General features: G+C 48.8%; 5 protein-coding genes across 5 annotated transcripts; 2 read left to right on the forward strand and 3 right to left on the reverse strand.

Annotated features, from left to right (window-relative positions):
* Positions 1–4,771: 4,771 nt before the first annotated feature.
* ASPVEDRAFT_45144 (uncharacterized protein) lies at positions 4,772–5,501 on the reverse strand. The gene has a single exon (XM_040813220.1). The coding sequence runs from the start codon at positions 5,359–5,361 to the stop codon at positions 5,152–5,154; it is 210 nt and encodes a 69-aa protein (XP_040671406.1). The 5' UTR covers positions 5,362–5,501; the 3' UTR covers positions 4,772–5,151.
* A 200-nt stretch (positions 5,502–5,701) lies between these two features.
* On the forward strand, positions 5,702–7,073 carry ASPVEDRAFT_153826 (GATA transcription factor LreB; the record flags this gene model as incomplete). Its single annotated transcript, XM_040808370.1, has 2 exons — positions 5,702–6,972; positions 7,033–7,073. Exons 1-2 carry the CDS (start codon positions 5,814–5,816, stop codon positions 7,071–7,073), a joined length of 1,200 nt encoding a protein of 399 aa, XP_040671407.1. The 5' UTR covers positions 5,702–5,813.
* Positions 7,074–7,531: 458 nt separating this feature from the next.
* On the reverse strand, positions 7,532–8,633 carry ASPVEDRAFT_55483 (uncharacterized protein; the record flags this gene model as incomplete). Its single annotated transcript, XM_040815083.1, has 3 exons — positions 7,532–7,955; positions 8,026–8,289; positions 8,521–8,633. The coding sequence occupies 3 exons, from the start codon at positions 8,631–8,633 to the stop codon at positions 7,532–7,534; spliced, it is 801 nt and encodes a 266-aa protein (XP_040671408.1).
* Positions 8,634–9,704: 1,071 nt separating this feature from the next.
* On the forward strand, positions 9,705–10,885 carry ASPVEDRAFT_32010 (FAD-dependent oxidoreductase; the record flags this gene model as incomplete). Its single annotated transcript, XM_040810548.1, has 3 exons — positions 9,705–9,908; positions 9,970–10,358; positions 10,420–10,885. 3 exons carry the CDS (start codon positions 9,705–9,707, stop codon positions 10,883–10,885), a joined length of 1,059 nt encoding a protein of 352 aa, XP_040671409.1.
* A 732-nt stretch (positions 10,886–11,617) lies between these two features.
* On the reverse strand, positions 11,618–14,764 carry ASPVEDRAFT_55485 (uncharacterized protein; the record flags this gene model as incomplete). Its single annotated transcript, XM_040815084.1, has 7 exons — positions 11,618–11,873; positions 11,925–13,300; positions 13,799–13,902; positions 13,956–14,104; positions 14,159–14,461; positions 14,521–14,611; positions 14,674–14,764. 7 exons carry the CDS (start codon positions 14,762–14,764, stop codon positions 11,618–11,620), a joined length of 2,370 nt encoding a protein of 789 aa, XP_040671410.1.
* Positions 14,765–14,864: the final 100 nt, after the last annotated feature.

A 14,864-nucleotide genomic window follows, 5' to 3' on the forward strand; every position in this document is an offset into this window, starting at 1 on the left:
AGACCTCACCTAAGGAAGGAAGTTGGATACATATCATGATCAATTTTGAGTTCCCTGTCGTTTGCCTGAACGCCGAATCCTATTATACACGCTTGAGTATTTGATTCAAATATACATGGAATGAAATCGAAGGAGCCACAGTATTCACAATGCAGGCTCGGGTGAACTACATAGGGTCGTGCAATGAGAGGAGACAGCAGACAATCACATAACCTAGTCGGAGTTGAATATTAGCCATGAAATCTATAGTGTAAACATTGCGTTGGAGCACATTAGAAGCTTACCTCTGCAATGGACTGCCTTTCAATAATCGACTTCTGCCTCTCATTGCGAGAAACGCGGTAGTAGTAATCGCTAAAATCACCGCACTGCATGTGGCGCAGGAATTCCTCGTCATGGGTAATCACGATAAGCTGGAAGTTTGCCTGTTGCTGGCGAGCGCGAATAATGTCGTGGAGCGACTGGGCCAGGGATCGAATATTGTCTCTATCAAGGTTGGTAGTAGGTTCGTCGAGCGCGATTAGACCGCAGTTCACGCCAAAGCACTCCGCGAGGGCTAGGCGGATAATGATACTAGCAAGGACTTTTTGGCCCGCACTGCAACGACCACGCATGTCCATCTCGGCGTCCTGTTTGACCATGCAGACTCGGTAATTGTAAGACCGATTGCCCTTTGCATTTTCATTGTCGGAACGAATGAGGATTGTGTCAACGTCGGTGCCGCGGTACGTCTTCTGCCAGAGTTCGCCAATGATGGCATTGATTTCTTCCATTTTCAAGCCGTGATACTTCATGATGGCCTTGTCAAGGGCGCTTCCGTAACGGGCTAGATCTTCGACTGCGGCCTTGGTAGTTTCGACCTTGATATGGGATTCCTTGTATTTATAGGCGGCGTCTTTGTAGTCCGTGTTCCAATCCGTTAGAAGCTGCAGCAACTGGTCGTCTTTGGACTTCATCTCTCCCATTTTGCTGGATTGTTTTGCGGACAGCGCGTTGTGTTCACGAGACCGACGCTCTGACTCTTCCTTGAATCGACTTCTATCGACTTCGGCATTCTGGGCTTCCAGTTCCTCGATCTCGCTCGCAACTTTATCAAGGGCTCGTGTAGACTGTCGATATGTCAGGTTATCAGCATACTGACGTTTTGTATTTTCGCTGTCCTTGAGCTGCGCAGAAATCTTGTTAATCGTCTTCGTTATATCTGCCTGCTCACTTTCAAGCTGGCTGATTTCCTCCTCAATGGTCTTGAGTTCGCGTTTGCTTCGATCAAGCTGACTCGGTCCACCTCGCTCATTGTATGCGTCAATTTCCTCATTGGCGAGCTCTATCTGGTGTATGCTATCAGACAATTGTGAGGTTGCCTGTTGCATCTCTCTTTCGCGCGCCTCTGCTCGTTGACTGATATCATCATACTTCGCTTGATATTTGAGTAACTCTGGATTTAGATCCTCAATGTCTTTGTCTGCTTTAGCAATGGCTTCCCGCTGCTGAGCATTGAGGCTCTTATACTCTTCTATGCGAGATATGAGATCAGTCTTCCTCTCAAGCTGGAATTTGACGTTGTCGAGACTGCTTTTCACATCTCGGAGTTGCAGCTCCAGATTGTTGAGCTCAGAACGGGCCTGTTCTTTCTCGTTCGTAAGCTTCGAAAGAGTCTTCTTAAGCGCTCTAGAATTCTCGCCAATGCTGGCAATTTCATCCTGGATATCCTCAAGTGTGCGCTGCGTTGCAACATCCTGTTCCTTTGACGAAATCTCCCGTACCTGGGAACGAATGGACTTGATCTCACTATCATATCTGACGATAGTGTTGACCGTTTTAGAGAGAGCTTCGACATCACGTTTCTTCTCGCTCACCTCGCTGACAACTTTGTCACGGTCCTCCAATTGACCTAGAAGCTCATCGCGCTGTAAAACATATTTGTCTTCTTCTTGTCGCAGCTCTGGAATCTCTGTTTGCTTGAGGCGAGACCATGTATCGTAAGCAGTGCTGGCAGCACGGGCGTTATTGAGATCTTCTTCTAGTTGTCGAACCTCCTCTTCCTCTGAATCGCGCTTGGCTTTCTGTACAAGTGTTTCAAGCTTTTTCCAAAAGGCTTTCAGCTCATTCTCGTTTCTGAATGGCCGACTGCATAGTCGACACACTTTCGCATCCTGCGCGGTTTTGAGACATGTAGACATGTACTCCCCAATACCAGCATACTGCTCGGCGTCTTTTCTCGCCATGTCCAATTGACTCTGCCGCTGGCTGACAACTTCGGAGTATTCTTCAGGCTCATCATCAATGGCTTCACGAATCTCTTCTATGCATTCCTTGAGCTCCTTTTGACGATTTTCTAGAGACTTTTTGGTGTTGTTTAGTCTGTACTCAACCTGCTCAAGTTCTCGACTGATGCCGTCCCGCGCACGTTCGGCGTTAGACACCTCTTTGGATTCATCCTCAAGAGTCCGTTGGAAGTCCTGTTCTAGGGTATCAATTTTCCAATCTTGATCAACCAGCTTCGAAAGGCGCTCGCCGTGGGCACCCTTCATCGTCTCCAAACTTCGTTCGCGCACTTTCAGTTCCTTTTTTAGGTGATCTAACCGAGCCAGATCGCCGGCTTTCTTGGTTGCTTCGATGAGCTCCGTATTGAGGCGAGAGCTTTCATCTTCTAGTTTGTGTATCTCGCCATTCAATTCGTGGATCTCCTTGTCCCAGGAAGCAGAACGTCCGCGCTCCTTGGCTTGGTCTAGGCGAGATTGGATGTCTTCAACATTAGACTCAAGGGCAGCCTGGGCACCCTCATCCACGCCAATTTCATTCAGCTTTGTCTGATAACTCGCGGCCTCCTTATCGTTGGCAGCTATTTGGCGTTTGGCTGCATTCTTACTCTCTTGCAACGCGGACTTGCGCTCACCGATCTGATTCAAAGACGCCTGTGCTTCACGTAGTTCACTCTGTGCCTCTCTTTTAGCTCGGTCCAAAGTCTGAGATTGATCTTTGAGAATTTTCCGTATTCTTTTCATGAATTCATCCACGTCCGATTGGTCTACAATGCTGTCAAAGCCGCGGATATTGTGGTTTCGCGCAAGGTCCTTGGACATTCGTTGACGCCGTTCGACCTGACGTTCGAAGTTGGCTTTGTCATTTTCGTGCTTTCCATATTCAGCCTGTTTGAGACCCAGCTTGTGGCGAGTTTCTTCAATCTGTTCCCTAATCTCCATATACTTCTCCTTTTGGGACTCTTCTTGCTGCTGGTACTGAATTTGTTTCACCTCGAACTCCTCTAAGTTCGATTCTAGCCACTCATCTGGCTCGTCGAGTTCCACCAAGTGTCGTTTAAGGTTGTCAATGGTAGATTGGACGCTCCTTGCCTCGATCCGTTTGCCTTCCAGAGCACCCAGAACTTGAGCGTAACTTTCAGACTCTTTCCATGCTTTGTCTGCAAGCTCAGCGACCCGACGCATTTCCTTGGTGAGTTGCTGGGTCTCGTCTCGTAGCGCTTCGATTTCCTCCTGGAGTTTGATGGACCGCTTTTCCGCCTTATCAGCTTTTTCTTTGTCTTCCTTAGCATGCTGCTCCATGATTTTGTACTTCGCAAGCTCCTCATTTTGCTTTTTCCGCAGGACCTTGATGTTGTCAATAGCTTTCGTGTACTTGATTGCCTCAAATATCTCGTCGAACTTCTTTTTCAGAACGGAAGGCTCACTCATTGGCCACAAGCTCTCATCCTGATGACAGAAAATGACCGAATCAAGGATGGCTTTGGACACACCCAAATACTGGGGCATAATCTGATCCAGCTCTGCTACTCGGGAGGAAATTGCCGTCCTCTCCCCCTCCTTGATCATAAGAAGCTGACCTTCCAATGTCTTTTGCTGCCGGGTTGTTTTCTTAACCGTGAGCTGCAGGCTCCTAGTCGCAACCATCTTCGCGCCGGATGTGCCTTTGAACGACAGTTTTACCTGGGCCAAGACCTCTTTCTCTCCGCACAGCTTGTAATATTCCCTTAGCCTTAACTTTTCTGTACCAAGGTTCCATCAACATACCTTGGGGTCGTGGATAAACGCGCCACCCTTGCTGTTGGGCGGAAGATCACCGGTTGTGGCATATTTGAGACATTCGATAATGGTCTAGGGGTTTACATTAGCACAAATGCCCCTTTTATTGATCGCAAAATATTCGTACTGTTTTCCCAGACCCATTGTAACCGACGATTAAGGTGAGAGGTGTATGAAATTGAATCGTCTCGCTGCGAGTGTTGTCGAACGATCGAACACTAGAGCCCGTAAACTTGAATCAGCGTTGAACCAGGAAATATACGAGAGACCAAATCGTTCTTACCCAAGAATCGAGAGCTTGTCAATTTTCGCTATATAAGCGATCAGTATTGTATAAAACAGCCCAAGCTCTGCAACTTACACCTGTCCAAAGTCAGTTCCTGGATTTGTATAGCTTAGAAAAGGGATACCGGGCCTACATTTTGAGGACTTTTAGATTTCCACCTCCTAGACACCTGAGAAGATGACGAGAAAAGTGTTGTGCATCTTCCTGCTTTTCAGGTTGGATCAGCTCAGTCTTCTGCCTGCGCGTCTGCCTTTCAAAAAAGACGCGGGGAAAGGCGCGAAGTCACGTGGTCCTATCACCGGAATACTTATGCCTAAGGCACCAATGGCCGCATAGATGGCTGAGGCGTAAACAAGTGTAAACAAGCTGACGGGGTGCAGCATTGTTGCTTCTGCAATTTATTTATTAAGGTAACTTAAAACCTATGGATTCAAATTCTGCTGCTCCGCCGTCAATGCAGAGCCAAGGGTTAACCACCTTTCGAAGCTCTTTTCTATATAGTAACCGTCCGCCTATTTAGAGGTCCTTCATTACACCTAGTGATTTCCCTTTACTCTACATATCGTCTTGAAATTCCACACCTCTAACAAGCACCTCTATCAGAACTTCTAACCTGGCAACAAAAGCACATAACGCAGAAACAATAATAAACATGCTAATCCTCGACTGCCCAGAATAAGCGCAGAGTCGTGGAGTCACCGATGCCCACGACAACCATGCCATGGATAGACTCTCACCTTGAAGATTCAGTCACTTGGTCAGAAATTCAATGTTAGCAGAAACCAGGGCGAAAGGCCCCAGGGTCTTGAATGTGAGAAGGACCGCCTAGTTGAAGGGATCGAAGATTGGAAGTAGCTGGTAGACGGCGTCCAGCGAGAACGAGGAGACCAAGACGATGTTTTCGGTACTGAAAAAGGCAGAGTGCAGCAGGAATAGGAAGAACAGACAGACTGTTATATCTGAAAGGATGAGACTTCTGTAGTTCTCCTTTGCGGTAGCCTTTTCTCTATGCTTCGCCGCCTCACCGGCTGACATGAAGTTACTACGGGCACTGCCGTTACTAGAGCGTTGATGTATTCTGTGTTCGAGTTAAGCCCAGCTAAAGAGGGTGATATGTAGCAATGGTGAAGTAAAATAGTCATTTGGTAGGGTTTAATAATGGGGAAATAGTGTCGGAATACGTAGTAGATATGCACGATAATTGGAATCTAATACAACGCTCTACACGTGTGGAGACGGCCAACCGAAAATATGGACACCGTCCACAGCTGAACCAATTAAATACAAGGGGCGAATTGACGGGATCCACAGAGTCCAGCCATTATCAGACCGTTGCTCACCCCGCGAGAAAGCTGCAGTTGATAGCTCAATTCCACCAATTTGCCGCTAACAGTGTGCCTTGAAGCCTGTCTCAGGCCTTTCCCGATGTTTCTTGCTTCCACCTCTCCTCCCACTACTCACAGCCAGTTTTGTTATCGCAAAATAGGATGGACCTCACCCAAATTCCTCTAACGCAAGCTTCTATTCCGTATGGACTCGAGACAGAGTTAGCATCTAGACGATACGAAGGACATCTTGGCATACAGCAGATCCCATACTATTTCAACCCGGGGTTCAATCCACAGTCCTCAAGTTCCGGCCAGTCCTCTCTCCTTGGTCTACCTGATGAAGAACTGCCATGGCCACAGCGTGTACTTGATGAAGTCCGAGACCTAGTGCTTCTTCTTACGCCGGATGGAATAGTTAAATATGTCTCTCCATCATACAAAGCTATTACCGGCTTCGAGACAACACAAATAGAGCACGATCACCTCTCCCGACTCATTCACGATGACGACAAATCTGTCTTTACACGAGAATTGCGCGAATGTATAGCCACTGGTCGCCTTCTCCGATGTCATTTCCGTATGTATAAAGTCGATAATTCTACTTGTGTGATGGAAGCGCATGGCCACCCGCACTTTTCAACACGCAACGAAGATGGGAATCAGCAGCAAATCTGCGACGGTGTTTTTCTAGTCTGCCGCCTTTACCATACACAAAGCACCCGACTTCTAGATTCTTTCCTAGAGCACAAACTCGAAAACATCCGGTTAAAAGAACGCATTGCGCAGCTGAAAAGGGAAGAAGAGAACGGTTCCAATCCCGCTGCGCAGAAAACGAACGCCTCGCGAGTTTCTTATCAACACCACCCACCAATGAACAAGGTCTTTCCGAATCAACACAGTCAATCCAATCCTATCTCTTCTCTCGAACCACCCATGGTCCCCAGTGAAGACAATGAGTTATCCGATGCACTCGGTAACATGGATGAGATAGACACGAACCAAGCTAGAGCTGCTACTTTGAACGAGGAAGAGCCCTGGTCTCATCTCAATGATATCGAACTCCTTACAGGACTCTTCCTTACTGAGGGCGAGAGAGCCCAAGGTATCAGCACTGGTACCCCAGATGGCTATCTTTATCATTTCACTGGAACAACAACCCCATCAATAGAGCAAAACCAGAAACAGCAGCCTCCGCCGGAAAATGAACCGAGAAAGAGAATGAAGGGTGAATACCGATGCGCGGACTGTGGGACATCAGACTCGCCAGAGTGGAGGAAAGGCCCTGGTGGTCCTAAGACTTTATGTAACGCCTGCGGATGTAAGCACCTACTCTACCTGATTTTATGACATTTGTCTAACACTTTCGTTTTTGATCTAGTACGTTGGGCCAAAAGGGAGAAGAAGCGTCACGATTCTTGACTATGCCACATGCCCTAGATAACCTTTATATCTTATGGATTTCAAAATCCCCTGCTTGAAATCTACGCTGGGCAGAGCATACCAACCACGATAATGACGATTTTGCGGGTTTGGGCCGTCATTGGCCTCTTGTTCCTTTCGGATGCCGCCTCAGAAACCCTACCATTTTTATTTTCGTCTTGTACAATATTGCTTTGATAGGCTATTGTCAGATTCGATTCTCTGATATTCGACTGTCCCGTTGACTCCAATATATAATTATCGATCATATCTGCATTTGGAAGATTAAAGAGGAAACAGATGACTCCTAGTACCTGGTGATCTGCTGAAATGGTATAAACAGAGAGGACGAAAATATATGTCCAAGGGGGGGAAACGCCGCACGCTATTACTTCATGTTTGATGATATCGATAGATAAAACCCCATTACAGAATTTGTCCGACAGGGGAAGAGTTTCTTATTTCTTTCCCTTCTTTGGAGGCGGCGGGAAGTATATCTGAGACGGCTGCTGTTGGCCTGATCCTGCCCCGGTGGCCTCCACCTCCTGCTTAACTGCTTGAGGATCCGGTGAGAAGTGTTCGCGGAGTGGAAGATCATTGGTGGAACTGGAGTCGAGTCTGTTGAAGGCCAAGCTGCGCGGGGTTGCCACTGGCATCGGCGCACGCGGGTATGTGGCCGTCCCTGGAGTCATGGGCATTGCACTTGGTGTCATTGGAACTGCGCTGGGCGACATGGGGAACGCAGTAGGCGATTTCAAGATTATGTCCTCGTAGGCTTTCATGGTCTCTTTCTCTTCTCGTCTCTCATCGCGCTCGAGGCGTTCCTCCTCGGTTATGAAGCAGTTCTGGACGGCGATACCTAGTTCGACCGTGTACAAGACGCTGCGCATGATTGTGTCAGTGGCATCGAAACGAGGTGGCCGTTTTTTTCAAGATGGTTCTTGGAACTTACATGATGAGTATCGTGAATGCGAAAAGCGCCTTTCCTTGTTGGCAATATGAGACGTTACTTTTGTCGTAGGCAACATTGCAGTTCTTGGTGATATACCACGGAGCCCCGTTTTGGGGGTGTTCGGGGTCTGATTTATCGCTGCTAGCTTGCCACGCGGCCGATATGCAGTATATAGTAACCATGCCGGCCTGAACGATAGCGGTTCCGAAGGGTAATAGGAGCCCAAGGATATGAAGAGGGAATTTTGTGATCACGACGAAGACGCTCAAAATCGAAATGACGAGGTTCCAATTGGTGGTACTATCAAGTTGTTAGCGAATACACTTTACTTCACCATTGCCTGCCGACAATACAGCAGGATGTGAGGAAACCTACAAAGAGGACCAGACTTTCGGAGTGTCATATGGTCGATAATTGGCGGCAGCATAGACAGCTGTGTCGGGCGAGCTGTTGAAGCCATTGTCATAGCCATCTTGCCATAGCTTAGTCCGGTACCGATCATGCGCAGCAATTCCAGCAAATGTGAGAATGGGGATCACTATCACTAGCTCGACGGCCAGCAGGATGTACACCAAGTTGTGGTTGCGGTATTGCTTGGCGAAATACATGGTTGCTCGAAGTTCTGGCCTGCAAGACCAGCTCGCCGAGAAAATTGTCAGGCGTGTGCTGTGGGTTGGGAGAGAAGCGCCGAATTCAAAGGTGACTGAGGCCAGGCCTGCTGGCTGTGTGTTCAGTGCACTTGCATCGGAAACCTATCGGTCGTGTTTGAGAGGAATGACAAGATGATGAAACGAATACCAAGAGAAAAAGACGAGAAAATCAGCCTGGGGAAGCGCCGATAGTTATGGAGTGGAAAGAGGCCCTCAGGTCTCGAGTCGCCCATCGATCCCCGTCATCAGGAGAGGGGCAGCTTTGGCGCTTCAATGACAAGCAAGAATGCTGACAGGCGTGCCTTGAGATGTTTCCCAAGCATACATCTGACCAATGCTTGTTGCCCTGCAAGCGCCAGCATCAACGCAAAGTCATGGTTGTCGACCAATGAGGCGGCAGAAGCCAAATATCGGCGCTGGGCCGTCACACACTAAAGTAGCCCGTGTGATGGGCAAGGGCGATCTGCACTCACTGGACAACATCTTGAGGGAGAGGTCTGGCCTGGTCAGCGATTCAAATTGGCTTCACTCGAGGTCCAAATGCTTGCGTCTGGTGGCCTGAGGGATGGCCGGACAAAGACGAGAATAAGCAATTCCGTCAACCCTAAAGGAGACTTGTCCGGGGAAGACCCGTCCGAGGGCTCTTCCACACGCGCCAACCATAACTGGATTCATGGGATAAGATGTTGAAACAGACCCGGGCATGATAGGAATGGGAATGCTTGAACAGAGTGGAGACAGAGGGTAGTTGTGTCACTTGTTGTTCTCGTATAGCTTCATCCCAAATACAGAAAGTCATGTGCAATTAGGTAATCATACATGTAATCCATAAACGTCACCCGATCGGACTGAACTTCAACTTTGTCTGATACCTAGTTCAAGATTCAGGCCTCTTATTTCTGACAATTGAAAATATAGTTAGCTTGTGTTTGCGCCTGGATGCAGGTTTCGCAACTGTGTCGCCGGTCCCGACTCATCCACCGTTACCCCACTCCATCAGCCTGTGCTCCGACTATACTATACCGCCAGATGAGCTCCCCTACATCGAGGAAGGTTTCGATACCTCATACCGTGCGCACAGCCGCAGAGCCCCGGCAGAATAGATTGTTCCCTGTCCGACTATCGCATATCGAACAGGCCAATCCTACTGTCCGGCTCTTGCAGCTTAGTATACCTCCTAGTGTACAAGACCCCGGATCCCAGGATCAAGTAGAGGAACCTCAAGAAGCTATTGTATGTCAACCCAAGGGTTAATACGCACTATACAGCAAAAACGTGTTAACGCTTGCCGCAGACTGGGCAACCGGAGCCATTCACATTCTTTCCCGGGCAATGGCTAGACGTCCATATACCGTCTGTCTCTAATGCCGGGGGTTTCAGTATTACTTCCACGCCTGCAGATGCTCAAGTATTCCCTTTGCTGGAACCATCAGATGAACTTGCTCCGGCGGACGAAATTGTGGCTCCTCCTCTGGATCCGCGGGGCCGCGAGCCCTACGTAGAGTTAGCTGTGCAGAAAGCCCCGTCAAACCCTGCTAGTGCATGGCTCTGGCGACCCAAGGAAGAGATCTTGGGCAAGGAACTCAGTATCCGGGTTGGCGGCAGTTTCGTTTGGCCTCCATCTGGTGTGAAGCTCGAAGAGATTCGAAATGTTGTCTTTGTTGCCGGCGGGGTGGGCATAAAGTGAGTACTCGCGTGCAGCAGCCGGTATAGCATGGGCAATTTCCAGCTAACGATCTATCAGTCCCCTAATCTCAATGCTTTCCCATTTGAACAATAATGATGAAAGTGTTCATCACCACCACCCATACTTAAACATCAACGTTCTCTACTCTTCCAAGCTTTTGGACACGGGAGCGTCAGAGTCGGCCCTTGACCAGATCCTATTTCTCCCACGCCTGCGCGAAATTGTCCGCTCTCAATCACAGTTCCATCGCCTGCGTATCACCCTCAATCTTTTCCTTAGCAACCTGCAAGATCAGTCCTCTCCACTCTTGGTTCAGCCTCCGAAAGACCTAACAACTCATGCCCGCCGTATCAACCAGGATGATCTTCGTAAAACGGTATCAGGAACAAACACCAAATTTTCCCCAAACGAAACAGTATGCTACGTCTGTGGACCGCCTCAAATGACAGACGAAGTCGTCAGCACCGTTACCAACCTCCTCGATGGGCAAAAGGATCGAGTCTTCTTCGAGAAATGGTGGTGATTCTAGGGGCCCCTCCCACCTAAAGCCACGAGCCCCAATCCGTTCCCTTTCAAACTACGTCACTGCCGTGACGGAGTAGCCTAACCACTACGCGGTAAAAATATGCTCAACACCTCAAACCCAAATGCGAAGCCCCCTTCACACAACGCGTCCACATTGGTCAAGGCTTCCAAAGTGGATTTTGGCGATTCTTCGACATCCGGGGTGCTCTATGATGTCCCATTGGCCGGGGCTTCAACACCAAACCGAGCCTTCCAAATCAGGACTATATCACGCAACCCAGTACCACCGCCGCCACGAGGCCATATGCAACCGGGTGATAAACCTCTCTGTCCATGAGTCTGAACCAACTTAAAACGCATCGCACCACTATTGATTACTGTTAGAATTGTGGGTTTTGGTGGGACTTTGACGATTTCTTGTAGACCTCCAATGCGCAATCATGTGTTCATACCTTAAATGCTTGATAAGAGCGCTCTTCTGGAATATTCATGAGTTATGTGGCAATTCAGGTTTCTAACTTACTGTACTAGTAGCACAACCTCTATGAATACTGTCTTGGGGTCTCTAAAGCTGTTTCCCTAGATTTACCCTAGATATACTTGCCAACAAGCGTCATCGGAATACTTCCTACTCAAATTGGGTATTTTATATATAACAGCATAACACCAGTATGAACTTTTATGTAATTAGAAAGGCTTTGCCTTTTGTATATAAGATAAAACGCCAAGTTCAATCTGGGCCCTTCACTGCGCCCCCATCGATGATCATCATCTCATCGATTCTGGAATCGACGTCGCCATATTCCAGCCGTTTGTACGTCACAGCTCGGCCAGCGTTCATATCAAAATCGTAGAATCGCACGCGGCGGACAAAGCCGCCATAGCCTCCGTAACCACCAAAGCCACTACCTCCTCCGTAGCACATCCAAAGTGACGGCTTGTCCGCCGAATTTTTGCTGAGAGCGCAGTAATCGTTGGCGTGGTCACTGTAGAGGATTAGCTACGAGAAACGCATCACGACGGTAGTGAGTACTTACTGTCCACACCCGACAAACAGGATGCCTTCTTCTTCGAGTGCATCCTTGAATCCTGAGTTGAAACCTGGCGCGGTGGAAGGTTCCGACCAATTTCCTCGGAAATAGTTTCCGCTCTGCGCAAACTCAGGCAGCGGAATGTGAATGAATGCCATGTTCATATGCATATAGGCATATTTGTGATGTTTGTTTTTCAGCCCTTGCGCTGTGCTTTTGAACCAGCGAATCTGGCTCGGTTTGATCCAATCATATCCTCGGAACTGACGTTCATCAGGAGAATACGAGTGGGAGTCGAGAAGGTAAAGTGTAAGGGCCGAGTGGTCGGTATTCCCACGGCCCAGTACTTCCAAGATGTAGTTTCCAACACCATCTACGTCTTCCGGACCGGCCGATGATAGTGAGTATGGCAGCTCTTCCAGCAAAGCCATGGATTGTTGGCGATCTAGATTACCTTCATCATCATGGTTCCCGAAAATAGCCGCATAGGGAATTTTGCGGTCAACTAGCAGCTTGACAGACTTGTAAAGCGGACTCTGGGCATCCTTCGATGTCTCACCGTTCACTTGGTCTCCGCTCAGAATGACCAAGTCCGGTTGCTCCTCATCCAGAAGTTTCTCCACAAAGTCCAACGTTCGTGGGTCTGCCTCACATCCTTGACCGGGGACAAGCTCTTCGGGCACAGGGTCTCGGCAGTGGCCAAGCCCAGTACTCAAGTGTAAATCCGCCAGCTGCATAATCTTAAAACGGCCATTTTCGTTGATCCTCGGCACCGGCTTTTTAACTTTCGACGGGTCTCCCCTGCGGACCGTAATCCGAGCTTCCAGGTCCTCCGTCCGACTATCCAGCAACACTGCAGTATCCCTAACCTCCCAACCTGCTCGAGGATCCACCGCATCGGCACCAAAAAGGACATCGACGGAGGTTATTGCATTGTGAGAATCGCTCGCATGTCGTTTTGCCGTTCTCTTCAACCATAACCCACCGGGGCGCTGTTCCCAGGCGACTCTATCTTCTTTCGGATCGTTGTTGAACTGTGGCTCTAGTCGGCCGATTTTCAGGTCAATGACGACCTTATCCGAGGGAAGCAGATCCTGTTCCTTTTTTCGTTGGAACTGAACGTATGCAGCAGAAGTCCACCCCGATCGTAAATATAAGTCCTTTTCTATTTGTGTCCATTCTGGCGACGATGGCTTGCAGCCGGACAAGATGCTGAGGACCGAGCAGGTCACCACGGAGACATCGGTGACGACAAACCCGGAATAGTGAGAGGGAAGATGGCCGTGGATGGAAGCCGGGAGGACGCGAAATCTGTTATCTAATGTGACAATAAAAAGCAAAATGACGCTGGCAACAATTGCGAGCTGGATGCCCGCGCGAACCTGTAGAGAAAAGCCGAGTCAGTATACGTATTTGTCTCGAGCTCCGCTCCGCAAACCGGGGAAAGCGGCTCAAGTGCAGGGTTTCGTACAAATCGGCGTGTCATGATCGGCGATAGCACCCCTGACAAGTTCTAAGCGTGTGCAGAACAGCCGGGTGCTGAAGCATGATGGGACTGAAGCCTTGAGAACACACAGCACGTTCAGGGACTCGCGCAAAAGGCTCAGTCCTGGAGTAGGCCATCTCAAGGGGTTCGTTCGTCCAGCCCAGCCGTCTCTAGGCCTAAGCGCTGGCTTAAACGGAAGGCGGTCACATGCTTCTGGGACTTTGCCGAAATACGAATACGACGAACAGCAACCATCAACTGCTACACCATAGAAAGCGCGAAGATGTTTCTAGAGAGGTATTTTGGTATTCTCTATGTCCCGATCTATTGTATCTCTAGAGGTATATTACGCCCAAACGAATAGTTGGGTCTACTCTTTTTGCTCCTTCTTGACAGAGACCTTGCCACTTAAGATATCCTTCGTCGTGGCCAGGATCGAGGACCAATTCTCAAAGACAGTGTATGGCATCCCTTCTCGCTCGCAGAAGGTGATCAAATCTGGACAAAGTCAGCTACTGTAAAACTTCAAGAATATCTCGGCGTGAACCTACCCTTTCCGGCCTTGGCGAACAGGAGGTCTGTCTCCGCTGCAGCGGACAAGTCCGAGACACCATCACCAGCATACAGTAGAGTGGGGCGCTCGTGAAAAGGCACTGCAGCGTACGGTTTGATTTCCAATGATTTGTTGTGGCCGAAATGGCTAAATCCAGAGGTCAACTTTGTCCAACGGGAACTTAAGGCTTACCACTCGTACCTATCATCGTGGTATCTGATCTGCCACCCACCAGGGGTGTTTATGTCCTTTCCATCTCGGCTTTCAACATCATTGGCGACAATTGTCAGATGGTCGTCGAGATTGTGACCAAGGAGAGTCTCCAGTAAAGTCTGAATAACGGGAACCATGCCAGAGGACAAAATCACAATCGGTACGTTGTTCTCCTTAGCCCAGTAGTAGAACTCCGTGAAATGGGGGTCTAGGCGCATGTTCTTCTGGAGAATCTGTAGACATTCATTGAAAGGGGTCTTAACGCTGTCGAGCATGTCCCGAAAAGCGTCACTAACAAGGCAGAGCATCAGTGTCTTGTGTCCAGAATCCATCATGACAGTGTGATTTACCGGAAGCTAGCCTTGTTTTCGAGGACCGCAACATTTCCTGCGCGGCGCTTGGCCTGGCCATAGCCTAGGTTGTCAACCATGTGGTCATTGCCTGCAATTGTTGTTGATTAGCGATCGGTACAAAGCTGATCCCATAAGTTTTTTTGGACTTACTATCCTCGAGCGTGATAGTCCCATCGAAATCCGAAAAGAAAATGACCTTGGGGTTGGTCTTCAGGTAGGGAAGATCCGTAATAGAGCCCATGGTGGAGGGGTGGCGGGGTAGTTGTTGATAAGCTGGAGAGAGATCTGGTCAGCAATTGAATCTGGGGCGATTGAAGCGGTGACTAGACAAGGGGAATGGT

This window comes from Aspergillus versicolor (genome assembly GCF_001890125.1).
Source record: "Aspergillus versicolor CBS 583.65 unplaced genomic scaffold ASPVEscaffold_9, whole genome shotgun sequence".
Taxonomy (NCBI): Eukaryota; Fungi; Ascomycota; class Eurotiomycetes; order Eurotiales; family Aspergillaceae; genus Aspergillus; species Aspergillus versicolor.

Bases quoted from the DNA above. Each gene is read 5' to 3' on its own strand.
- ASPVEDRAFT_45144 (XM_040813220.1), bottom strand. From the start codon at position 5,361: ATGTCAGCCGGTGAGGCGGCGAAGCATAGAGAAAAGGCTACCGCAAAG.